This window comes from Armigeres subalbatus, chromosome 3 (assembly GCF_024139115.2).
Source record: "Armigeres subalbatus isolate Guangzhou_Male chromosome 3, GZ_Asu_2, whole genome shotgun sequence".
NCBI lineage: Eukaryota > Metazoa > Arthropoda > Insecta > Diptera > Culicidae > Armigeres > Armigeres subalbatus.
The window spans coordinates 95,074,140-95,101,897 of record NC_085141.1 but is presented as its reverse complement, the minus strand read 5'-3'; the positions used below and the strand labels follow the sequence as shown (position 1 = coordinate 95,101,897).

Genomic DNA, 27,758 nt, shown 5'->3' with positions numbered 1-27,758 from the left:
TCCGGGAGGAAGCACGCATCGGTAGCACATTTGCCCCGCAATAACTGTTCCATGCTTCTTCGTCCTACACACGGCATGGAAGGGATTGTCCAAAAAGTGCATTTGTCGTCGTCAGTTTCATTGGGATGTTTCTATACATAAGGTGCATACGGTGCATGCATATTGCATACACACGTACGAAGTAGGAGCAAAAACGCCTTGATTTGGTCATGAATATGTAGCAAATCAGATTGCATTTCGAACTTCTTCCTCTTCGCTTGAATGGGGATTTCAAACCGCTGTCCGCTATGACCGCTATGCTGGGCCTGACGAGGGGATAAAATTTAATACGCCGCTCGTTAGTATCATTTTGTATTAGGTGCAACAAATGGTGAATTTTTAAAGCATTTATTTTTAAATTTCTTATACAATAACTGATCATCAATGGGAATCAATAACTGGAATCGTTGTGAAAGCTATCGATTAAGCACAAATGCAGTGTAAACGAATCGGGATTCAGCTGTTTAGTGAACTGCCGATGGACGCATAATTGTCCCATGTACACAGGGAATCCCAGCAAACATGGAACAATCCACGGGCAGTGAAGAAGTAGAATCATTTATTGAAGCTTCCATACCGACTGATTATTGTAACTACTATATACCAGCTTTTGTTAGATTTTCTTACAATTTTGTATTATAACCTATCAAAATCTGTATAAGATTTGGGCATAAGCATGCGAAAATGCTAGATTTGTATACACAAAATATAAGGTTTTATACAGGTGCTGTAAAGAAACCTTGCAAAATTGTAAGGTCTCATACATACTTGTATAGGTATCTATCAATTTCGCAGTTCTTATTCAGATTATGATAGGTTACCGAATTGTAGGAAAACCTAACAAACGCTTGTTGGGTGCGCTCTGATCATGCATTTGCCACATTTTATTCCATTTCCCGCCCTTTTTTTTTCTACTTCACAGGTTTCGATGCCGCCCTCGTCGGTCACATGGGCCCGCTGTCGCCCCAAGACATGAAACCCGATCTCAAACCGGACATATCGCTGCTAAATGGAAGTGTTGGGCCGTTTTCGCCGGGCAACAACTGCGGCCCTGCCAGTCCCGGAGCGTTCAACCAACAGGTCGCGGCAGCCCTTCAGCAGCAGCAGAATATCAACAATCTCAGCAGTCAACAGCAGCAGCAAAATGCCGGCGGCGGAGGGGGAGGCGGGGGAGGGACACCCACTACTCCCACCAACATGAGCCAACAGTATCCGCCAAATCACCCGCTGAGTGGGTCCAAGCATCTCTGCTCCATCTGCGGCGATCGGGCCAGTGGAAAGCATTACGGCGTCTATAGGTAAGTCGAACGGAGTGTCGTCCTGTGCACATCTGTTTAATTAGATGCAAATTGTGATCTCAGCTCGATCGCCCTCTAGTTCTTGTGTGGTTCGGCTAGCATTAGAGTAATTTAGGGCAAAAATTTGACAACAATGAAAGAAATCGCAGTTTAAGAAATCAGTAACACAATTTTAAATGAATTGTACTCGTTATAAGACAAGTTAGCATTATTCCATTTGTTCCTATAAATACACTTTTTTTCTGAAAATACTAAAGTTTTGAAGAACCTTTAAACAAGTTCAGTTAATCATTAATCAATTGAAATATATTTTCTGAAACTAGTTTCGGTGCGAGAGACGTCCCGTTTTCCCACCGCTAAAGTTATTCCGAAAGTCAAGTTTAGGTAACCCAAGAAAATCAACACTGACTAAAAAATCATTTTTTAAATTAGAACAAATATGTACATCATAAGCATATTAGCCCCACCCCACTGTACTTCAAAGGTTCGTGAAAACAAATAAGCACGGAGGAAGGCGTTTCAATTAGTAAATGCGAATGCTTTTTCTAGTTCACAGTGCTATACTCGTCCGCAAACTGGTACCTATGATTATGACTGGCCATTACCCGGTAAGGGAGGCGAAAATCATTCAACTGACCTCGACATTTGCTATTTCGATCCGGGTAAGCGTTAGTTGAGAATGATGCATTGCCCGAAAGAACGCAAAGATCAGCACACTTCAAGATCTAGCGGATCTGGGTGCACTCGGCATGTGATGATCGAACAGCACGACACAAGTGGAGTACGCAGTAGAGTGTAGCATGTTTTATTTTTATTTCAAACTTTGTTAATGCTTTATTTCAGTTTAACCCGTATTGAAAATATTTAATACTATGGTTTAAAATTTTAAAACAATTCAGAGGCATCTATTGTATAGACAAATCCAAGTAAAAATAGAAAGAAGAAACACGGCGGTAATTTTAAAATGCTTATAATAAATTCTAGACAATTTGTTATTACAATCTGATTGATGTACGATACGGAAAAAGTTTTGAATACAAAATACATACAAATACATATTTAGAAGCTTATCTCTTTTTTTGTATATTTTCCAAAAATGCAACTATTATACAGTTCGGAACTTTTTCCGTATCATACATCAATCAGATTTTAATTACATTTAGTCTAGAATTTATTATAAGCATTTTAAAATGATCTTCCTATGCTGTGCTGTAGGAACTGTCAAAGTTAACACCGTCGTGTGTCTTCTTCTTATTTTTACTTGGATTCGTCTATAAGTAATAGATAAATTAGTTAAGGTAAGTGTTGATTTTCTACTGCACACCCCTGTAATATAACAATCCGAGCTTCGATGACCTTTCGACGTTTCTCGAACCCCGAACCCCGGAACTTCGAAGACCTGCTCTTCAAGTAGGTTGTCACAGTTAAGTTAAGTTGCCATACTACGGCTTCAAAAATACTGTGCAAAATATAGGACAAAACTCGCGTAATATTTGAAAGGGCCATTAGGCCTAACGGTCATTAGGCCGAATTAGCAAAAAGAAGCAAAAAGTTAAAAATGAGAAGTTCTTCCTTCCTTTTCCCTACTCGCATCTTCCTTCTTATATCTGTCTTATTCCTTCTTCCTTCTTTCATCTTCCTGTTTCCTTCTTCTTTTTTCCTTCTTTCTTCTTCCTTTTTTCTCCTTCCCTCATCCTGCTTCCTTTTTCCTTCTTCATTCTTCCTTCTTTATTCTTCCTTCTTCCTTCTTCATTCTTCCTTCTTTATTCTTCCTTCTTCCTTCTACCTTCTACCTTCTTCTTTCTTATTTCTTCCTTCTACCTTCTACCTTCTTCTTTCCTCTTTCTTCCTTTTTCCTTCTTCCTTCTTACTTCTTCCTCCCGTTTTCCATCTTCCATTTTTCTTCTTCTTCTTCTTCTTTCTTCTTCCCTCTTCCTTCTCTCTTCTTCCATCTTCCTTCTTTTCTTCTTCCTTCTTCCTTCTTCTTTTTTCCTTCTTCCTTCTTCTTTCTTCTTCTCTGTTTCTTCTACCTTCTTCTTTCTTCCTTCTTCCTACTTCCTTCTTTATTGTTCCTTATTTATTTATCCTTCTGTATTCTTCCTTCCACCTGCCTTCTTTCTCCCGTCTTCCGTCTTCTTTCTTCCTTCTTCCTTCTTCTTTCTTCATTCTTTCTTCTTCCCTCTTCCTTCTCTCTTCTTCTTTCTGCCTTTTTCCTTCTTCCTTTTCCCTTCTTTCTTTTTCCTTCTTCTTTCTTCTTCTCTGTTCCTTCTACCTTCTTCTTTCCTCCTTCTTCCTGCTTCCTTTTTTATTTTTCCCTTTTTATTTATCCTTCTTTATCCTTCCTTCTTCCTTCCTTCTTCCTTTTTTCTTGCTTTTTTACCCTTCTGTTTTCTTCCTTCTTCTTTCTTCCGTCTTTTTTCTTCCCTCTTCCTTCTTCCTTCTTTCTTCTTCCTTCTTCTTTCTGCTTACTTCCAGTTTTTTTCGTTCTTTCTCCCGTCTTTCTTCTTTCTTCTTACTTCTTCCTTCTTTTTCTCGTATACCAAGTATACGTAAAGGCTATATGATCGCTCCAAAAACAAACTTTTTATAGAAGGCCCGGAGACCCATAGTGTTATATACCGATCGACCCGCTAAACCGTTTCCATTGCCGCCAAGCCCATCGTCCCTTCGGTACAACCAGAAAGTAATGCTTCAAATGGGGGCCAGTGCATAACGCACCCTCGAGGTTAGCTGCGTGTCCTTGCAGCATCGAACATCGTGACTCGCTTTTTTAGAAGAACACCATGGTATCGTGCCAGCGCATTGCCGGCTTTCCAGGTGGCCTTACCACGCCCTATGTCCTCGGAAGGTGGGCAGGGTCGACTTCGCGCCTGCTTCCCTCTGCACGATTGGTATCAAGAATGATGATGCCGCTTGCACCCCAAATTGACCTCTCTGCGATAGGGTCTATTCGCCAGCACACAGAGGGACTTGCCGACGCGGTGCCTACGCCTGCCCCAGCCTTGACGAGGACCCCTTTCCGTCCTCGGACTCGGAACCCGCCCGGTTGACCGACGCCGCGAAAGCGACGATACCATGTTGTTCTTCACGCGGCCACTTGTTCGATAAAAGGATCGAGTTCGAACCACCAGTATGGGCACCAGTATGACCCATGAAGCCGACTCCGAACCCTTGGACCACCTCTTATTTGTGCCTGAACTAGCCATTCCTCGAGTCCACGCGCCACCTTCTGTGTAGCTCCGAGACGATTTGGACGATAGCCGATAAAACGGCGTTCCAGCCAACTTCACCTTACACATCCTCCGGACTAGGTTGTCCGGGGTAGTGTCCAGACCACATGTGGCAAGAATGTGGTCACGCATTGTGCGAAAACGCGGGCACACGAACAACACGTGTTCCGCCGTTTCCTCTAAACCTACGCACACCGGACACTCGGGCGAGGCCGAGCAAGCCAGCTGTGTTATCTGCACTGTGATTTTGCAGCACGCTTAAACGCCGGACACATCGAACCCCTTGCTGTTGTCTGTACCAAAAAAATGTCACTAATTTTTCAGGTACTTATTCACAACTACCAATACTCTACCATTGTTTCCTATTGAAAATTGGCTAGATCAGACTATGGGCTCGGAAGTTATGGGCAAAACACCACTTTATAGAAAATTGAGTACAAAAAAAATGTCACTCATTTTTCAGGCACTTATCCTTAACCGATTTACTCGCAACAAGTTGCATTCAACGCAGAATAATTTCCCATCTCTATTGGAAATTGGCCGGATCGGACTATGGGCTCAAAAGTAATGGCCAAAATACTATTTATATAATACACGAGAAAGGCACCAGTGTGTTGTTGCATGTTTGAGTCCACTGCTGTGTAGAGGATGGAGTGCGAAAAGTGTAAAGTGGGGATCGCAATCAACGATTTCCCACTGTGTTGTTTTCAATGTGGGAAATATTTTCATGCCCGCTGCTCTCCTATTGAAGCGAAGGCAGCGGCTAGATTGATTACGGAGAATGCAAATGTTTTTTTTTCAAGTGTTGTGACTGTCTATCTAGTCGATCTTGCGACGGCCAGAATGTACAGGTTTCGAATACCATTCGTTTCGATGAAGAGATGAAGAAACTTTCTTCTCTTTCTGATTCGATCGGTGATATTCGGAATCACATTACTGCCCAAATAGACAGCGCGTTGTTAATCGGTATTGAGAAATTGCAGAAAAATGTATCTGAGGTTTTGAACGAGGCTATTAATGGTCTCAAAGATTCGATCAGCAAAGAAATGGAAAATATGAAATGTTCATTTTTTCAATTTAACCCGAGTAGAAATGTAGCTGTAATGAATGAAATGCAAGGTACATCGCGAAAGGCTACGGGGCCTAATTTGACTCCCAAAACGAAAAAGCGTAAGGTACAAGATGTTGACGACACATCTGATATTGCAATGCCAGAAAATGTTAGTTTCGCGGATATTGTTAAAAGTAATGTTGGGAAAAATAACGTTAAAGTAATGAAAAAAGTCACTGCGCCTAAGGAAGTAAAGGTCCCTCGTAAGGCTCGTCCGGTCATTGTGATTAAACCGAAAGAGTCCAACCAGAGTAGCGATGATACTCGTAAATTTTTGAATAGTAAACTGGATCCGAAAACACACAGGATCAGTAACTTTAGAAACGGGAAAAATGGCTCTATTATTGCTGAGTGTGCAACAGGATTTAATGTTGATGTTGTGAAAAATGGCATTCAAAGCGATCTGGGTGAAAACTATAATGCTGTTGTTCCTCATCGGTGCCAAGACTAAAAGTGATGGGAATGTGCGATAAGTTTTCTTCCGATGAATTCATTCAGATTTTGAAAGATCAGAATGAAGACATCGCAATAAATGATGTTAAAGTAATAAGAATGTATGAAAATCCACGTTTTAAGTTTAACAAGAACAATGTTGTTATTGAAGTCGATAAAGAGACTTATAGTTGTTTGTTGACCGCGAGAAAAGTTAACATAAGGTTTGATCGGTGCCTTGTTGTTCCCGAAATTAGTGTTTTGAGATGTTTTCAATGTGGAGAATTTGGGCACATGAGTACGGATTGCAAAAACAGCATTGCGTGCTCAAAGTGCAGTGATCGTCACAAGACATCCGAATGCACGTCAACTGTATTGAAATGTGTCAATTGTATAAAAATGAATTCCGAACGTAAAATGAAATTGGACGTGAACCACAGTGCCTTCAGTACTGAGTGTAGTGTTTATAAGCGATTAGTTGAACGGAAAAGAGCAGCTTACGTTTCAATGAATAGCAACCAATATCTAGTAGAAATGTAAGCAGATTCGATATTTTGTATTTGAATACTGCGGGTTTGTCTACAAACTACGTTGCATTACGTAAGATTATTCAAGATAAACGTCCATTTTAGTGTTTTTATCTGAAACTCATATAGTCGACATTGAAGCATTTGATCAGTATAGCATTCCGGGTTATAGTGTAGCTGCTTGTTTATCACATTCTAGACACACTGGCGGTGTTGCTATTTATGTCAAAGAATCAGTTCAGTTCAAGCTTCAATTAAACGAAGTTTGTGATGGAAACTGGTTCTTAGGCATTGCAGATTGTACGTGGCATGAAGATGGGTAATTATGGTGTTTTATATCACTCTCCCAGTGCAAGTGACCAGCGTTTTATTGAAATTTTGGAAAACTGGTTTGAGTCATTTATAGATCCTAGTAAATTAAATGTAATTGCTGGTGATTTTAATATCAATTGGTGTGACGATTCCAATTCGAATCATTTGAAACATTTAGCGGATTTTTCAATTTGAAACAAAAAGTAAATTCTTATACGCGTATTTCCCAGCACAGTAGAACTTTGATTGATCATGTGTATACAAATTTTGATTCTGTAACTAGCGAAACGAGTAATGATTTAAAAGTAACTGATCATGAAACGCTAGTCATTAACGTTACCGACAATAATAGTAATGATAGTAATTTAATTAAAATGAAGTGCTGGAGAAAATATTCTAAACAAGCAATTTCGGGTCTTGTCGAAAGAAACGTGGATTTTCAAGAAAATTCCGGTAATATAGATGAAAGATCAGCTGTTCTTACAAACGTTTTGAAATCCTGTACCAATCAATTAGTAGAACAGAAGTTAGTAACTTTGCATAATTCTAACAGCTGGTATAATTTAGATCTTTTGCGCCTGAAACGTAAAAGTAAAAAGTAAAAGTAAAATACAGTTGTACAAATCAATCATCTCTCCTCACTTGGACTTTTGTCCTTCCATTTTGTTTTTAGCAAATCAGACACAAATATCGAGATTGCAGCGCTTGCAGAATAAGATTATGCGTTTGATTTTAAGATGTAACAGATTCACTTCCTCAACTTTTTTGTTGGATGCATTGCAGTGGCTCTCGGTGAAGCAAAGAATTGTGTATTTAACAATGGTGTTCATTTTCAAAGTAGTAAATGGTTTGCCGCCTCGATATTTGTGTGATCGAATTGAAAGAGGAAGTGACATTCATAGATATAACACTAGAAACGCGGAGGATGTAAGAACACCCAACTTTTTGCATGGAGCTTCACAAAATTCTTTGTTTTTTAAAGGTATCAATGATTTCAATTCGATGCCTACACATATCAAACGTGCAACGACATTATCACAATTCAAGAGACTTTGTGTTTCATACGTAAAAGCTGTATTTTAAGCAGCTACTTAGTTGACTTTTTAAAAATCATTAATTATTGTATCTTGACGAAGTTTGACCTACGGATATTTTGTTTGGACAATTGTGTAATTATTGAGGCACTAATAAACTATTTTGTTCGCCTCGATGATGATGATGGATTTTATATTTATTGACGTAATTGTAATTTGACCTTTTTCTTGTGTAGTCTACAAAAGTTTGAGTCTCGCGTAAAGCAGATATGAATGATTTTTAAATTTATGTACAGACTTGCGCTTTTTCAGCTGTTTCAATGATTCTGCGGATTAGTAATAGGCTATCTAGTAGAGTTTGGTTTCCGCGGTTGATAACAAAACTTTTGATATCGACGGAGCGGTAACACAAGTTTTGATTTTGTTGACAACGACATAGTTTATTAGATTATTATTGATGCTTTCGAGTGGCTAACGTTACTTGTAATAACATGAAACGCGATTCTTGGTGGAACTTTTGAAATCTGTGCGAGAGGTATCACAAGTTTTGCATTTTTATGAACTCGAAGCATCACTACTGATACTTATGAGAATCTGTAGATGAATTAAACAGTTTTTACATTTATCATTTTTGCTGGATAGTAATGGAAAGTTATGAAATTTATATCTGTGATGGTAATCAGATCGTTTTTGTTTTGTTTTGCAAATCTGATTAAATTGTTGAAAAATTAAATTCAATCAATTATCTTAAAGATAAATCGTCTAGCTCAAACCTTTGTAGGGGTATGTGGCGGGACCATCATCATCATCATCATTCACCATCACCGCTAGGTAAATTAATCAGGGTTTTTCTGGTTTCTTCCGGTTTTTTCGTTTTTTCTCCCGTCCTTCTTTCATATTATTTCTTCTTTCTCCCTTCTTCCTTCATCCTTATTACTTCTTTCATTCTCCATTCTTCCTTCTTACTTATTCCTTGTTCTTTTTGCTTCTTACTTCTTCAATCTTTCTTCTTCCTTCTTCCTTCTACCTTCTTTTTTCTTCCTTTTTAATACTTCCTTCTTCTTTCTTCCGAAACGGAACGGAAGGAAACCTTCCTTCTTTCTCCCGTCTCCCTTCTTTCTTCTTTCATTTTTCTTCGTCCTTCCTCCTTCCTTCTTCCTTCTTACTTATTACTCCTTTTTATTTTTTTCCGTTCTACTTCTTCCTCATTTCGCACTAATCAGTTCTCACTCGACCTAATGGCCATTCGGCCTAATGACCATTCGGCCTAATGACCCAGCATCCTATCCATCCATAACCTTGGTTGTATGACATTCGCCAGAAAGCTTTTTGCTTTTCTTCGGTTGAAAGCTTTTCAATCCAGAATGGACCATTCCCCAGAGAGCCGTTTGCCAGAATGCGCCATTCCCCTGAATTGGTCATCTCCCATTTGTCATGCATGCGTTTGCCCAGTTTGAGCAATAATTCATAACGCCATGAACTTTTTGCACAACTGTGAACAACGTCAAAAGGGAGGGTCATTTAGCATAAGGGACATTTTCTATATTTTTTGTAGTTTTTTAGTTGTTTTCTAGTGAGGAATATAACACCGCACCGATCCATTTTAGAATAGAAAAGACGTAATTCTTTCGTAGAAAGCATACATAAGCTGGGTATAGCCGCTTGTCCGGATTAAGGCAATGGTGGATGTGATGCTTTCTTTCAAATAGGCGTTTGCTAGGATTGAAGCAATGCTGGATATGATCCCTTCTTCAAAAGAAGACGCTTGCCCGAATTACGGCAATGGTGGATGTAATTCCTTCTTTAAAAGTAGATGCTTTCCCGGATTAAGGCAATGGTGGATGTAATTCCTTCCCTAAACTTAGGCGCTTGTCCAGATTAAGTCAATGGTGGATGTGATCCTTTTTTCAATAGGCGTTTAACACAAATGAAGCAATGATAGGTGTGATGCCTTCTTCAAAAGTAGGCGCTTACCTGGATGAACGCAATGGTGGATGTAATTCCTTCTTTAAAAGGAGGCTCTTGCCCGGATTAGGGCAATGGTGGCTGTGATCCCTTCTTTAAAAATAGACGTTTGCCAGGATTAAAGCAATAGTGAATATGATCCCTTCTTCAAAAGAAGGCGCTTGTCCGAATTACGGCAATGGTGGATGTGATTTCTTCTTTAAAAGTAGACGCTTGTTCAGATTAAGGCAATGGTGAATGTGACCCCTTCTTTGAAAATAGGCTTTTGTCAGAAATAAATCAATTATGGATATGATCCATTTTTTTTAAAGAAGGCGCTTGCTCAGATTAAGGCAAGAGTAGATGTTATCCTTTCTTTAGAAGTAGATGATTGTCCGTCCCCGTGTTTGAATATGGCTATTGTGCATATGATTCTTTCTTTAGAAGTAGACATTTTGCCTTGACTATAGCTTCTTCAATGAAAACAAATAGCTGTCTAGTATGACCTAAAGTTATATTGTCCAATCGTAGATATGATTCAATTTTTAAATGAGGTCTGCGTCTGAAATGAGACGAAGAAATATGATATCCATTCGTAAACAGTTTGTTTGGTTTTGGACAGATATGAATTTTTTTTTTGATAAATAGTATCCACCTTTCTGAAAATTGTCTAATATGTTAAAAAATCCCTTTTATGAAAATTAATTATACCGAGATCCCTTCATTAGTAAATAATGCCAAAACCCCGTTATGCAAAACTATTTTATTTATATAGTTCTTTCTCTATTCTTTAGCCACCAATAATAATCATAATTTCCAGTGTTACTATTCCTGGGGAATGGTACATTCTAGCAAATGGCCTATTCTGGGGAATGGCTTTCTGGAATATTGGCAACCATTCTGGCAAACTGATTCTGGCAAATGTCATACAATCTTTCTCCGGAATAATAGGCTTTCTTGATAAGTCATTCTGCATTTGCTTGTCATTCATAGACCCTTTGTTTATGGCATTTTTCGAAAGTAAAAACGGGATAAGGCTTTTCGGGAGAGGAAATTTTGGAGAAGGCTTATCCCAGACAGAAAAAAAAAACGTGTGGCTTGGCCGTTTTTTAGGGTGGACCTACAACTATTTTGAAAATAACACGTTATAGGCCCTATCGAAAATAGTTTTTTCCAATAAATTTAATTGAATATGCGAAATCTATATAATAAAAATGAAATGGTCTGTGTTCGTATCCGCATAACTCGAAAATGGATGGATGGATTTTCTCAATTCCTCCGGCAAATATGTTAGTTGTCGTTTCCGACGGGTTTATAGGGTCTCCCATGTGAAAATCAAGAGTAAAGCTAAAAAATTGTGAAAAACTAAAACATGATTTTGTATGAGAATCTTTGCATAGGCAGTTGAAAACGCACATTTCCGCCTACTATGCAGGACAACGTCTGCCGGGTCGACTAGTATATTTATACGATTGCACTATGGTCCAGGATACAGATTTACGCGGAAAGATTAATTTTACGCCAAAACTATATTTTTTAGAAAAAACTGTTGTTTTACAAAATTGTTCGAAATAGTTAGGCCATCATTATGGTGCAACCAAAAATAAAGTGGCCCATCATATAAAAAAATTAAAAAATATCTTTTTATTTTTTGAAATATTGACATGTTATGTCCCACAAAGCTGTAGCGCAGCTTATTCCAATCAATTTTGCTAAACAAACTTTTTCTGTAGCTCTTAAGTTGGCTGATTTAGAGCAATTTTACCTAATTGGATTAGGGTGTACCTAAAAAAAAACAGTATTTTAAATCTACTTTTTTTGTTTTAGATTCGAAAAAGTTGTCTTCATGTGACTTTTAGAGCTAAAAAAATGCAACTTTTGATGGGTAAATATGCTCAATATCTTTTACCGATCAAAAGTTATAATCATTTTTCTGTCAAAATTAAATTTTTTTCATAAGTTGATATCTCCGGTTAAGGCAGACCAAAAAATATGTTTACACGGCATTTGAAAGAGAAACTCATATTCTTTATTATGTCAAAAAACTGGGGATATTTTTTTTTTATTTCAAGTTTTACTAATTTTACTAAAATCATGTTTTTTCAAATAAATTGATATAACTTGACAATGGAAGAAGATACAAACGATTTTGTTATAGCCCCAAAAGTCTTCAGAAGGTGACATCCGTGAAAAATAAAAAATGAAATGAGCAGATCATAAATATTGTTTTTTGAGGGACACCCTAATTCTGGTAAGTAAAATTACTCTAAACAAGTGAGCTTAAGAGCTACATAAAAAATGTATATAGCAAAGTTGATTGGAAAAAGCTGCGCTACAACTTTGTAGAACATTTTATGTCAATATTCCGCAAAATAAAAAAAATTAAAGTTTTACATTTTTATAAAATGACCCACCCTATTTTTCGGTAACTCTATAATAAGGGCCCAAGTATCCAGAACAACTTTGTAGAACAATTTTTTTTCTTAAAAGTATGCTTTAGACCGAAAATGCATCTTTTCTCGAAAATCTTGCAATACGATGATAATGATGAAACTTATAAAAAGTGTTGAAGCCGTAGATTTTTTATTTTTCATTTCTCACGAATGTCACCTTCTGAAGACTTTTGGGGTTTTTTAAAACGCGTGTTTTGCTATAAGAATATCGTCTGTATCTTCTTCAATTGTCGAGTAATACTAATTTATTTAAAAAAAAACATGATTTTAGTAAAATTGGTAAAATTTGAGATGAAAAAATAACAAAAAATAAATATGAATTTCTCTTTCAAATGCCGTGTAAATATATTTTTTTGGTCTGTTTTTTGGTCTTAGCTATGTGCAAATTTAAATAAGCTGAGAATCGTTTGCAGATCTCAATTACAATGAAAGCGATAAGATGGACCCACTCTCGGGAATTGAAGCATTCTTCGCAATTTTGGAACATGGAAAATTGCTCGATGCTGGAAGTGTTCCAATCCAAATGCACATAATTCAGTATTTCTCGGGTACTTATTCAAAAGGACGTATGTGATTTTGTAAACAAAGATTCAAACGTCGATTTGTCCAATCTGATGGCACTCCCACGCAAACCAACACCACCAACAGGTAGCCGAAGCCTCCCCCTATCTGTCTATGGTGATGGTTTGCATGGGAGGGCTCTCAGATCGGACAAATCGACGTTTGAATCTTTGTTTACAAAATCACATACGTCCTTTTGAATAAGTACCCGAGATTTGATTACCTAAGCGGCAGTATCAGGTACCAGAACGTCGGCTCCAGGGTCACCTCCAGGGTTCATACTTTTCGTTTCGGTGAGGCGAAAACAAGCGATTTTCGGGTCAAAGGAGAATATGTTTTCGAAGTCAGTGGTGGGAAACATCTTTCACTCGCTACTTTTCTAGAACAAGCCTGAAAGATAAACGAAAATCCTGCCTAGTTGATGAAATCCGGTGGGCATTTATAAAAAAAATATGACCGCAACGGGATTCGAACCCAGAGCACCAACAAAAATGACACTGGGTTGCGCTCACTTTAGCCATAAAGGCTACTTTTGTGAAGGAAATGAATGAAAGAGGTGAGAAAACGAGCAAATCAACTTTTCGTTGCACTGACAGTGAGGGAAAAATGGCTATCTCTCATCAGGCCTTTTTTATTTTTTCGCTAAACGATTTCTAGGCGAAAATCTGCGTGAGAGAGCACCCCCTGCTCGTGAGAGTGAGTGAGCATTAGGATCCATGGGCACCTCAATTTGGGAGATTTGTGCCATAACCTTCACAGCCTTTCTAATCACGCACCTGACCGAATAGGGAAGTGAACAAAAAGGAAAGGAATGTGGATGGGAGAAAAATTAGAAGTTTGGGAAAGGGACCATTGAAGAGGGCGTACCACGTATAAACGTACATAAGCTCATAGCTCCTTACCACAACGAGTTATAAACTACAGAATATTTTGAAGTTTCTGAAGCCAATTTCACTTAGTGAGTGAAAGAAAAGCAGTTGCACATAAACTGGGCAGTTACATATCAGTTGATAAGAAGTACCATAGTCGGATTCACAATTATCACATACAAATGATTCAACACGTTGACTAAGACACTGCAATTCTGTTTAGACAGATTAGCTAAATAATTTGCTACTACCGAAGATGGCTCTCGGATATACAATTTTGTTTGTCGACATGAGTCCAAACTACTCCAATACCGCTTGTGCTGAGCGGAAGCCCAAGAGCTAATCAAACGCTCCACCCAACACTTAGAATTGGAATAGCTGACTCAGGACCAATAAAGCTTTGTGAGCGAGCTGACTCATCAGACAATTCGTTTCCAGCTATGGAAGAATGGCTAGGTACCCATATAAGGTGTAACGTATACGTATCAACTGAATTCAGTTCCTCAATTTGAGTTCGCCTTGCGATTACTAACTTCGACCTTAAGTTAGCCGAAGTGCGATAGCTTTAATAGCATCTTGGCTATCTGAACAGAGGTATATTACTTTGACCATAATGTGATTTTGCAGTGTGGATTCCACTCCACGCATAAACCAAATATTTCCGCTTGAAAGACAGTGCAGTGTCTACCCAGTGAGTGGGACTGTTCCAATCTCAGTTCACGCGAGTAGACATCTGCGTCCGCTCTACCTTCGAGAAGGGAGCCGTATGTGTAACAAACAATGCTGTGCGACATACTACTCTTCAAATAGCATAATTTCCACTCATCCCGCGAGGGGAATTGTGTTTAAAAAGGTCCTTTAAGGAAAGCTACTAGCGAGTGTGAGATCACTTAGGTTGTGGTTTACAGGATTTTCTTCCATGAAACTGAGAACCCATAATCAAGTACAAGAAATTGCTTCTTGTTTGAGATGTATGTGTAGTGGCGCCACGTCGAAGAGAACCTCGAGAGCAGCTGTGGGAGTCAAAGAGAACGCACCAGTCATTGCCATTAGGCACAACCTTTGAAGATGGCCTTCACCCTTTTGCCACCACACAAGACATCCATAAGCCAAATTTGGTTGTACAACTGTTGTGTACAGGGTTCGGATTTCTCACTCACTCACGCGACAACTGATCACTCCACCATGCATTTTATCCGGATAAATTACAGTGCGATAAACTCCGGCACAAGCGATGGTGCGAAAAATTGTTATCCTTCTTCCCATGTTTCGCGAAAATCAAATGCCGATTGCTTTGCCTCGCCAAGCTGATTGAATCTGACGATGCGCCACGATAAGCAGAAGGTTCAATACAGCAGTTTTTCCTTTCGCTTTCAATCAATTCATGTGGTGGCGTGGGTATAGTGGACGCTCTGAACATTTTAAAATTGTTTTGGGTTCGAATCCCGTTGCGGTCCTAATTTTTTGTAAATATGCTTGTAAAATTTATCTGATGAGGCGACGAGAAGGAAAATTTGTGGATTAAAATTAAAATATCCGGCGAGCAGCCGCTCACGAATTTATCACCCACCATTTTATCCGGATAAAAATGTGTGAGAATACTTCCTCACAGGGGGACCATGAAAAATCACACTCCGCTAAATGGATTAATCGCAGGTTTTCATTCACATGAGTGAGAATTCCGAAGCCTGGTTGTGTAAATTAATTCGATATATTTGACCCTAGTAACACAGCTCAGATCGATTAGGTTGCAGCAACTCCAATGTGACTGGATTTGGTCGCATATGAATCACAGTAACTGATATGTGACAAGTGTGCTACTCGGGGAGCTTAAGATCCCAAGTAACTACCTGAAAAGCATTTTGCATCAGGTCACATAAAGTAGTGATGCACATACATATTATCAATGTTAGATAGTCGTCGGCATATCCATAAGTAGGAAAACCGTCATCATTGAGTAATCTCAATCGCGTATCTGTAACGAGATTCCACAAAAGTGGAGATAATACACCCCCTTGGGAGCATCCGCAGACACTTATTTTCCTAATTGATGCTTGACGTAATGTCGAGTAGATATATCGGCCGCAATCCGGGGAATCTCTGGAATGGCTATTTCCTAAATTGAGTCAAAATAGATCGTGCGACACTTCAAACTTCATGATTCCACAAAGCAATGATCGGAATGATATTTCCTCAACCACTTGGGTTCAATCCGGCCGCCAATATCAGTAATGTGATTCGTAGGTAAATCTAACGAATAATTCGCCACCTTAGGTCACCCTTTTGCATCCATTCAGTACGCTTGTAAAAACAATCTGGGACAAATCTGTTTGCCTAAACGCGCGGTTTCACCTATCGCTCAACCGCCATGAGTTACGGTTGAGGTGCAACAAATCGAACCTTACTGTTTCTATCACTATTAATATAACACGAATCTATCACGACTGCTCGCCAGATACTTCGGTCCTCTAACATTGGTCCTAATTAATGACTGCCCCCACAAAAGTCCATCCCAGCGGACGTGACATTTAAAATCGGTTCCCATAACGATCGCTGAGCTGATTCGCTGCCAGAGGGGCAAGATGCAATTTGCATCTAGCAATGGTGCAAATTAATCACAATGTTCTCATTTGCATCCTAACACGTTTTTATTTCTACTCTTCTCATTCTTTTGCTGCAGCTGTGAAGGATGCAAAGGATTTTTCAAACGAACGGTACGGAAAGACCTGTCCTATGCCTGCCGGGAGGACAAAAATTGCACGATAGACAAACGCCAAAGAAACCGCTGCCAGTACTGCCGGTATCAAAAATGTCTCGCCTGCGGTATGAAGCGGGAAGCCGTCCAGGAGGAGCGACAGCGGAGTTCCAAGTTTTCCATTAAGGTGAGTCGAGTAGCAGTGCTAGGAATCGTTCTTTGATTTATCACGAGTAATTGTGTTTTTATTGTTTTAGAGCGAAGAGATCAACTCGACCAGTTCGGTGCGTGACGTGACCATTGAGCGAATCCATGAGGCTGAACAGTTAAGCGAACAGAAAAGTGGTGATAATGCGATTCCCTACCTGCGAGTGGGGTCCAACTCGATGATTCCTCCAGAGTACAAGGTAACGATTGTATTATTATTAATTGTAAATGATCCGCGATTCATGGTTAACTAAAATTATAGGGGCCCGTTTCACACCTTTGCCACATGGTGAATAAGCAGATCTATCAATTGATAGAATTTGCCCGACGATTGCCCTACTTTACCAACCTCCATCGGGACGATCAGGTCGTGCTGCTACGATGCGGGTGGAATGAAATGCTCATCGCTGCCGTCGCCTGGAGGAGTATGGAGGTATGATATTTTTGTAATTTGTAATTTATTTATTTATCTTGCAACGTAAACTTGCTAGTCAGGACTGTGAATCAGGTCAAGGAAGCTATTTTATTACCAACAATTGAATGACTCGTTTGAAACGCAACCTGAGTTGCATTTTTGATGAGAATATTTTGTTTCTACATATAGTAAACCTTTGCCCTAAGGACATATTCTGGCATATACAACACTCACTCATGGATACTGAGCTCCTTTAGGAGTACATAGGCGTAAAATATCTCCACCGTGGGCGGCTGCTCACTTTAGCCTTGACCTGGACTCAGGCCATATTCCTCTTTTGTAATGTGGGGCCGACTCATCTCCATGTACGCCCTCGAATGTCTGTTGATATCGGTTTTCGATGGCATCGTCGATGGATTTCGGCATTCGAGATCCAGTTGGGAGGCCAGCAGGCCCGACATCAACCGATTAAAAGCTTCACATGACGTAAAACCTTCGTACTGCGGTTTGAAAAGGTCGCCGATTTTGTTCCAAATTCCTTTGTGTCTAAGGGAGCGCCACAGACTTTCGTGGATCAGACGATCAAAAAGCTTTCGTAGTCAATGAATACAAAATATGACGAATTGACGATACAAAGCGTAACAATATGGTCCACACATGATATTCCGGGCGGAATACTACCTGCTGCCGTCGTCGTGTCTATCTTCTCCTGTATCTGATTTCTGATTAATAATAACTGTAAACAGCACTTTGAGAACAATTGCATAGTAACATGATGCACCACAAATTGTTGTTAGATTATCTTTTCTTGGGACCTTCGTCCTTCACTAAGGCGCCCTGCATTCAATTAAAAGTCGCAGTGTCCCAGATATCCCAGAATAGTTGATGCATTATTTGCGCAGATAGCATGGGGTCAGCTTTAAGCATCTCTGCTGGTATACGATCGACCTTGTTGGATATCATGCTTCGGATGGCTGCTTCGAGCTCCTGCCAGCAGTGATGGGGCTTCGGAGTTGACGCGGGTAATGCGTCGCACCCTTGGCGGCTAATGCCTAGATGTTGATGGTTGGTCGAGCGTCGAAACTTTAAGAAGTAGCTCGAAGTGCTCGAATCAACGTTTCAGAATATCAGTTGGGTCGGTGAGTAACTGATCCGTCGCGTCTTCCACTGGTATTCTTGGAGTCTTCCTTGTTTCACTTAGGCGTTGTGAGATATCGTAAAGGAGGCGCATATCGTGCTTCGCTTCGCTTCTCTATGCTCCTAAATCTTCCGCCGGGATGTATATGTAATCAATCCTTTCTGCTGAGTGCGCAGCTCACCCAGTTGGTTCTCGCTTGTTTTGATAAAGGAAATCTTGATGGCCGTTTACTGTTCTTCTACGCTACCACCTTCCTGAACATCCGCTTCCCGAGATCCTAGTTCTTCAACGAACGATATCTACACAACTGGATCAACAGCATTTCTTCCTGAAATTCGTCCCTAAATTTCTCCAGATACTTCTCCTGAAAATCAACATGGAAATCGTTCAACAATTCCTTTTAGAAATCCTAAAGGAGCTCCTCCTGGATATTCTCCAGAAATTTCTCCTGGAAGGCTTGTAGGAGTTCCTTATATAAATCTTACAGTTTCACATGGAATTGCTTCAGAAACTCCTACAAAGATGCCTTCGAATATTTCTTCAGATACTATCCAGAAAATTAATTCAAAGAGCTCCAGCCTTTTTACTTAATTCATATGAAAATTTCTTCAGACATTTTCCTGGAAATTCGTCCAACAAATCATCTAGATATTTTTGAAATTAAAATCATATTATAACTGAAATTCTTGTAGTAATACCTCCAGGAATGTTCTTGTTCCTTTCAAGAATACCAAGAATATCGAGATGCCTCAAGGCAGTTACTTGAGAAATTCCTCTTTTCGTTCAGTTTTTTTTTCAGGATTTTTCCTTTCTAGTTCTAGTTTCTTAGGAATTCTTTTGAGGTTCCTCCAAAAATTCCTCAAAAAGTTTCTCAGGAATTTCATCGAAAGTATTTTTTTTCAACTCCTTTCATGGTAGCACACATGTTGCAAGTTAGCTGCCGCTACTTGTATGTGACGAAATTCGGTCACAATTAAGCTGCTGTAATCAAATCAGTTCATGATGCGCTACTTGGGAAGAGGAACTTCCGGAGGAATTCTTGGATATACTTCCGGTAGAATACCTGTAATACCTTTTTTGGGAGAAAGAATTCTTCTCTTCACGCAGAAGAATCTCGCATGATTGAAACTATTTCGATTGTTGCATCAAACAACACGGATATTGTTGTTTTAATCTTTCATCGCAAGATTGAAACAATAATAATATCGTTTTTTGACAACTTTCTCATGATTTGAAAAACTGTATATACTGATCAACCTAGATCTTACAGTTTGCAGTGCGCACGGTACAGAGGTAAAGAAGATAAGATGACTCTCACTCCCATGTGCATGTAACGTGTTCGATTTTGCTTCTGTCGCTTTTCCTCTTTTGTTGTCGTCATTATATTGCCGATAAAATAGTTACACAGCATTTTCGAATGTAGAAACAACCACGAATATCAATTCTCGGGTACTTTTTCAAAACGGCGTATGTCGCAAATTGTAAACAAACCCGTTTTCAACAGCATATGGCATCAAATTCATCTAAAAATGTGTATATCTTTAAAGCTACATGAAAATGTGTTTTTTAAAATGTAAATCAATTTTTTGCAAAACGGTGTAACATCATTGTTGAAAATATTGCACATACACCGCTTAGCAGAAAACGTACTTTAAAAAGTTTTTTCGAACAACTAAATAGTTTAAAACGTGCGTCTGATGCTTGTACTTTTTCATCACTGATTTTAAAATTAAGCATGTTGCTTGAATATTCTGATTTTCGTTAAGAAAAACATTTTACGTTGTTTTTCTGCAGTAAATGTTGTTACGTCGTGTTGTAAGTGTTGACATTTTTTGTCGCATGTGCGTGAAACGTTTCAACTTGACGCAACATTTCGACGTATCAACAATGCAGCGTACGGAGCAGCGTAACATTTCGACGAAAGTAGCATGACCTCGGTCATGCTGACGTATCAAAACGACGTATGTGATTTATCTGTTGCAGAACGTTGTAACAAATATTTTTATCAAAATAACTGAAATGTTCACACGCAGTGCAGATTTCAGAGTCAGTGACGATGAACCTTTTCATAATGTATCGTTGAGGTGTATTCAATTGCAATAAAAATGATTAGTTTCTAAATAGGAATATATTTTTATAAAAATGAAATCTGAAAACTTCCAAGCTGATTTTCTCAACTTGATCAAAATGTTACATACGCCGATTTGAAAAAGTTCCCGAGAATTGTTGTTTTCTGATGTATTATTTGACAGAGACAAAACAAATATATTCTAGAGTTGAATCAACTATCGCGTATGGTTTGTAATTGTATCAACAATAAATATTGTTATTCATAAAATCAATGCAAAAAAATTATTCTAATGCAAAATCCGGTTGATTCTACCATATTTTTTCTCCGTGCAGAGCTCGAGCCGATGACTCGATTCTGTATGGGAAATGTTTTGAAATATTTCACTCGAAATGTTTCAACATGTCCATTCATAATGCACTTCTCTAAAACATATTTTAACGTGAGTTAGCCATGTCATAATTGTTTAGTAAACAATGTTTACTTTAAAGTCATATTTTTTGATAAACTTAGAATTGAATAGCGAATCCTTTTTTGCTGTATTGTTTTGTAGTTCTTCGAAGTTTGAATCAAGTGTCCGAATGGCGAATACTATGCAAGTTAGTGTCCGAAAATTGAATCAAAAAGTTGTCACAAATGTCTGTGAATTGATATTATCTTTTTTAGGTTTCAAAAACAACTTATTAGGGAAGCATCGTGCGGAAAAAAAGTTTCGAATCAAAATTTTTTATGTTTCATCATTATGCCTCACTAAATTTTCGGGGCGCATTTATAAAAAAAATATGACCGCAACGAGATTCGAACCCAGAACACCAACAAAAATGGCACTGGATTGCGGTCACTACAGGTATCCGACTTCATCAGTAGATGGGAATAACCAGCGCGGGGGGGGGGGACATACATTTTCAGTGCAAAACGTAAACAAACGAGCATAAATTCCATACAAAAATCCAAGATGGCTGAGTTGGGGATATTGACAAGTCGGATAACCTGTACATAAAAAAATCTTGATCCGACTTGGGTTTTGCTGATGTTCTAGGTTTGAATCCCGTTGCGGTCATTACCGAAAATTTTCGCGAAAAGAAGTGAGTGAGGCGTAAAAGTGATGAAATGGAAAAAGTAGAGGGTTTTTTTTATAGGGGAAAAGACGGCTTTGGCAGGTTTTGTTTCTATTATTGTCAGGGGGGTTTTCGACGACCAAATTTTATGAAATTTGGCCTCAATATTCTTTGATATGCAAAGAATGTTTAGGGTGAATTGCTATGTAAGGTGATTTTGTCATAAATGGATTTGTAGTGGTGGAAACTTCCAATACCAATTCAGTAAGCATACACCTGGGATTCATTTTTTGTTAACATCCGACAACAACAGTCAACATTGCACGCATTCGGAAGAATTCAGCCCAATTTAGAAGCAGTATTAATCAATACAGTCTAAGTATGGGATTAACTGATGGAATTTGTCAGAAAAGTATTAGTTTTTCATTGGTTTAGGTGAATATTTATGAATTATGTTTTCACGATGCTGGCTGTTTATGTTTACATCCTCAACCGTTGTTGTCAGTTGCTCAAACGCACCAATAATGCTACGTACACACCAGTCAAGCAGTTCGACGAACATTGACTCCACCCCCAAGAAAACGCTTCAGTTGCTGCTTTGTTGGAACGTGTGTGAAGTTGTTCGAACAACCATTTGACAGTTGGCGGCTCGGTTGGAAAAAATTAAAACGGTTTGATTTTGGTTTGAGTTGTCGGGGGTGGAGTCAAGGATCGCCGAACATGTTTGAGCATTTGTAGTGAAGTTGCACAAACCCCCATATATTTTTTGATGGTTGATAATCAAGTTAGCGTTCCGGTCGTTCGTGTGTGATATTGTTGGTCGAATAAATTGATTGTTCGTGCCGCTGTTGGTAAAACTTGATGGATGTTGGAACAAACGAGAGGTGGAGTCAATGTTGGTCAAACTGCTTGACCGTGTGTACGTTCCATAACAAGATATTTGTTTGCTACGATTTTTCAATTTTTACAATGGGGTGCAAAACAGAATCAATAAGATATTATTATTGCATCAATACATAATGCGTTAGGAAAAGATTGATTAATTAAATCGATATTTTGCATGTTTCCGCTACGATTTCACAATAGTTCATAACGATATTACTGTATGTTGCTGATCAATGATTGCTTGCATACGACGCTACCGACGACGTGCAAAGTGTTGAAACAAAAGATATTTTAGTAACTAGATAAAGGTTGTCGCTTTCGTCGCTGTCCAGAACATCTTTTGTTGCAGAGGATAGGGGAGCTAAATGTCAAAGAAGGGAAATCCATACGATTTGACAGCTTGGTACCCAACATGTTCCGGACAGCAGAACAAAGGGAACCGAAGCGACAATCTTTATCTAGTAACTAAAATATCTTTTGTTGAAACCGTCGACGTCTTTTTCGTTACTGGGAGGAATTTTTTCACTTTGTTCACTTGCCTATATATCTTCCCTTAGTTAATTAGCGCTATGTGATAATATCATCATACCGCCGCATAGATTGAACTTAGAACTAAGTCCAGATTTACTTTTTTGGTGAGAAGATGGTCAAGTACGTAGGCAATATATGAATTAAATTTATCGGTACATATCAGAGTGGGTGGGGTGGGTGATTGTTTGACAGCAAGGCAGCCATTCTGAATGGCATGTCAAGAAGCCTTAGGCCAAATTTGAGCATAATCAGCCATAATAATAAGTCATAAGAAACCCCCCTGACAATAATAGAACAAAACCTGCCAAAGCCGTCATCCCCTATTAAAGATACGACCGCAAATTTGAACGTATAATTACGAATAGTGCGATAGCGGATACGAAATTTGATCAACATTTTATGCATTACTGTTAAAGTGCAATTTCAACATTGACTGGCAACATTATTTTTTTAATAGTTAAATGCATTGAATCAATTGTTTACAACAGTTGTATAGAATCTTAAAGAGTTTATGCAATCCTCGCAGATATCAGAACGGTTACGAATTTGTTTCAGTACCATACCTGCTATTGCGAGAAGATAGAAAAATTCGAACGAGGGTCCGACGGTCGACCGTCGGAAAGCTGTTCCGCAAGCGTCAAATCACATGATGCACGGAAAATAATGTTGGTTGATTTTTTCGGTATGAATGCTGAATATTGAAATCAAAGAAAATATGTAACTTTAAACGAGTATTACATGCCGCAATATACTTTAAATAACCTTTATGGTACTTTCAAGGCATTTCGGTACGTATTTATGCGATTTTGAAACATTTTAGACTTCTCGAATATTCTTGATATCAGGGAATATCAACACTTTTCGCACAGTGCATGTCATTTGAAGTTTCCGACACTCAGTCTTCTTCTTCTTCTTTGCTCCGCAAAATTAGAAGTTTTCTCTGTTCTCGCAATATGTAATACACCACATTTTGCTCCGAAGACCGAGTGCATAAATTAGTTCACATCTCTATGCCAGTGTCATCGTCGTCCTCAATGTTGGGTAAGTCACGAACCATTGATTGAGAAAAACTTGGTTCATCTTGTTTAACCGCCTCACTTCTTAAGTCATTCAAGTTTCTCAAATGATCTGGAAAATTGAGGAGCCATTCTCGTGAATCCCATGTATAAGAAGTATTGCTAACATCTTCCATATATTGGGAGACAGTGAGCAACCTCAAGTTATCTTTTACTTGAACGGCAGAAGGGCGAAGCTGTCGACGTCTAATTTGCGAAAACAAATTTTCTAGACAATCATGCGAGAACCGGCTACCCAGAATAAAACAGTAATTTCTGATTCGCAAGAAATAGTTTGCCAATCTAAGAAAACAGCTTGTAGCCAAAATAACTGCGGACTGCCAAGGTTTCCAGCTACCTTTAAATCCAACTTTAAATGCAAAAACGAGGGAACAGAACTCCTGAAGCTCAAGCACAGCATTATCGTAAGCATCAATAACGGTCAAACTTAAACCTAATCCTCTTGTTCGGGATGTCATAAGCGCAAACCATTTCGCCATGCGTTCAATCAGGAAGGCAGTCGTCAGCACATCGGTTCTTCCACTTTCCTTCGCAAATAGCCGCAGTCCCGCTGCAACTGTGTGGTGACTGTGAATTTCGCACCTTCATTTTTTCAAAGTTTGTTAAAGCTTTCGTAGAGTTGACGTCATCTTTGGTCAAACCAGAGGCCATTTTAAGGTCACAATGTCCCTCGAAAGAAACAATATCAGTAAGATGATTTATAACAGCAATCGGTGTAGATAAATCGTTTCGTTTAACTACATCGTTAGGGAGTTGGATCGTTCTGTTGGCAATCCAACCTTGGATCATGCTCTTACAAACGTGTACTACATCCGGCATGATTTCTAATTTGCGATTCTCGTCGCAGGGGTGCTGAATTGGCTTATTCGACATAACTGTTGCTTGTGTATGTTGGATACCAACATCGTTCCAGAGCCGTTTATTATTTCCTAAAATACGGTAAAAACCAATGAAACGATATATGTTTAAAAGCTGAACAATAACAAAACTGCGAGCAAAACTGTTACCTCCACAGTCACTGATGGCAGCGTGTACACGAAATCCGATTTCCTCGGCTTTTCGGATTAAATCAAAAATTATATTTTTAAGGCAGCCGCTCTTGATGGAATCTCCGGTTAAATGATATCCAATAACCTGCTTCCAGTGCTTTTTTTTCGTTAGCATGAATACTAGAACATGTGTTGCGACGCCGGTATGTTCTGGTAGCGTGACATTGCCGACGTACTTTTTGAGGTTCGAACAAAAGTTGTTTCCAGGTTGAATAGCCATTTCATCGAACAGTAAAGCACAGCCTAGGTCATCTTCTGGTATGTCCTTGATTTTCAGGCGCAGGAATTTGAGAATCTCGGTTAGATAACCACTGTCAAAGCGAAGACCTTGCAAATGCTCGCACAATGTGCGGGTACTTGGGAGTTTTCTCTTTTTACACTCAGTGTAAGCTTTCGTGCCGCATGAAAATTTGGTTCGCAACCCTTCTACTATAGTTCTGCATTAAAAAATATTTGGATAAATTCTCATTTGAATTAAAACCAATATCGTTCGAATTACTTTTTATCGTTCTACCTTCTCTTAGCGGCCGTTTCGCAGCTGTTGCAACTGGTTTTTGAATCATTTGCCGTTGGCAAACTTTTTGCTTCTGCTTCAAGCCGAAATCCCAATCCTTTTGGATGAACAAATGCTTCATCTAGGAACTCATATTCCATGTATTCTGCTTGGTCCAAAAAAGTAGCCGCAGTGCCGGAGGGTGGCGTATTTTCCGAATCGGAATCGAAGTAGTCTGAAAATTTTCTTCGCCTCGTAGTGTCACCTACTTGAGCAACCGTTTCGTAAAAAGGAACGGATTTTGACATCCGGGTCCATATACACGTCGTCCTCACGAAAGTGCAACTGTAATTCAATTGTAGGTAAAATAAAAATCAAAGCGAACGTAAATATGCCGTTTAATTACGCTGCAAATTCGGTGCTGTCCGGTCGGTTGGAAATCTGCCGGTAATCCAAAAAATTGTTTCCACTTATCAGCATCCGTTTTATTGCGCGGAAATCGAAAAAAAAGAAAGATTACGGACACTGCTCCTTGATTCATTTTTACAAAACTTCGCCGAGCACTTCATTTTATTATGTTTTGTTTTTGACGTAAACTACGTCTAAGGGGAAGACTCGTATACAGGGAGTAAAATGAAAATTTCAAAATTGGGGACCGTCACGAAATCTCGCTTAAGTTTTCGAAAGGACCTAAGTAACATTTTTTTCATGAATTAATTTAAGTACTGCAATCAAAAGCTTTCATTTTGTTCTGTTGATTGCAATATTCAAATTAAATCATGAAAAAAACGTTACTTAGGTCCTTTTGAAAAGTTAAGCGAGAAATCATGTTAGATTTGTAACATTAATAGGTCCTATATCTTTCAATGAATTCATCATCATCATATATCAATCGATTCGCAAATTCTCCACCAATTTGCCAGTAGTATTGAAACTTATCACACTATTAAAAAATTTAGTTCTTTTACGCATCATGCATTTACTATGCAGCGTGTTCCAATCCTGGGTAATTGCCTACTTTTAGGGTATTATCAATTGTTGAACTGGGGTGTATGAATGGGATGGCTCAGCCGCTAGACAGTGGGGTCCCTACTCCCTCACAGAGTGGGAGATGCTGCTAAAACTGGGTAGTAGTGTCGGCGCGATAGTTCCTTTTCTTCTACATAGAGCGGAATAATCGGTTCAGTGTACTATATTTGGTTTAACGTAGTTTACGTCGAGCGGTGGTCGTGTCTTGTATACAACCCCAACAATTTTTTTCGCTTGTTTATTTACACGAGTTGATTCAAGGCTTGAACATAATTCAGAGTTGCCATCCAAATTTATGAGTATTCATGGTTTCCAAAAAAAAACTTTTGGTTCCTCCGCTCGTCTATGGAATCTACAGTGTCTATAGTGATAACGCTCTTCAGTTGTTTGTGAAATCGCTTCACGTTTGCCTGTGGATGGTACATTGCCCCAATTAACCATAAAAAAAAAATCCTAAATAGGTACCTCGGATTCAAACTGACGTTCCTAGTTTGATTTTATAAATTTCGGGCAACCGAATCACTAAATTCCCGGATTGGAAATCCTACGCCTTTGCTCGCAAGACTAACTGCCAGGGTTCGGATTTCTCACTCACTCACGCGACAACTGATCACTCCACCATGCATTTTACCCGGATAAATTACAGTGCGATAAACTCCGGCACAAGCGATGGTGCGAAAAATTGTTATCCTTCTTCCCATGTTTCGCGAAAATCAAATGCCGCTTGCTTTGCCTCGCCAGCTGATTGAATCTGACGATGCGCCACGATAAGCAGAAGGTTCAATACAGCAGTTTTTCCTTTCGCTTTCAATCAATTCATGTGGTGGCGTGGGTTTAGTGGGCGCTCTGAACATTTTAAAATTGTTTTGGGTTCGAATCCCGTTGCGGTCCTATTTTTTTGTAAATATGCTTGTAAAATTTATCTGATGAGGCGACGAGAAGGAAAATTTGTGGATTAAAATTAAATTATCCGGCGAGCAGCCGCTCACGAATTTATCACCCGCCATTCTATCCGGATAAAAATGTTGTGTGAGAATACTTCCTCACAGGGGGACCATGAAAAATCACACTCCGCTAAATGGATTAATCGCAGGTTTTCATTCACATGAGTGAGAATTCCGAAGCCTGCTAACTGGAGACCCCCTTACATGTTGTAATACAAGAAAAGAGAATCATCATTGCTAGATGGATTGATCAGTTTTTTTATATTGCATTCGCAGTCGATAACATTATGAATTGCAAATGTTGATTGCAAAAAAAAACAAGATAGAATATATTATACATAATTTTAATTATATTTCATA

At 38.9% G+C, this 27,758-nt stretch overlaps 2 protein-coding genes across 5 annotated transcripts in view; one reads left to right on the top strand and one right to left on the bottom strand.

Annotated features, from left to right (window-relative positions):
• LOC134221109 (transcription factor HNF-4 homolog) overlaps positions 1 to 27,758 on the top strand; it is a 371,046-nt gene that overhangs the window by 165,075 nt on the left and 178,213 nt on the right. For all 4 annotated transcript variants that reach the window (XM_062700299.1, XM_062700298.1, XM_062700302.1 and 1 more), the window contains 4 exons: positions 962 to 1,337; positions 16,491 to 16,692; positions 16,763 to 16,912; positions 16,975 to 17,145. In XM_062700299.1, coding sequence (XP_062556283.1) covers positions 962 to 1,337; positions 16,491 to 16,692; positions 16,763 to 16,912; positions 16,975 to 17,145 — 899 coding nt within the window. The remainder of the gene's footprint in view (positions 1 to 961; positions 1,338 to 16,490; positions 16,693 to 16,762; positions 16,913 to 16,974; positions 17,146 to 27,758) is intronic.
• Positions 23,644 to 27,748, bottom strand: LOC134221111 (uncharacterized). The gene is made up of 2 exons (XM_062700305.1): positions 24,891 to 27,748; positions 23,644 to 24,812 (listed from the first exon to the last, which is right to left on the bottom strand). The coding sequence occupies exons 1-2, from the start codon at positions 25,150 to 25,152 to the stop codon at positions 24,367 to 24,369; spliced, it is 708 nt and encodes a 235-aa protein (XP_062556289.1). The 5' UTR covers positions 25,153 to 27,748; the 3' UTR covers positions 23,644 to 24,366.

Coding starts and splice junctions, on each gene's coding strand:
- LOC134221111 (XM_062700305.1), bottom strand. CDS start 25,152: ATGGCTATTCAACCTGGAAACAACTTTTGTTCGAACCTCAAAAAGTAC. Junction 24,813..24,890: donor TGCCATCAGTGACTGTGGAG/GTAACAGTTTTG, acceptor ACCGTATTTTAG/GAAATAATAAACGGCTCTGG.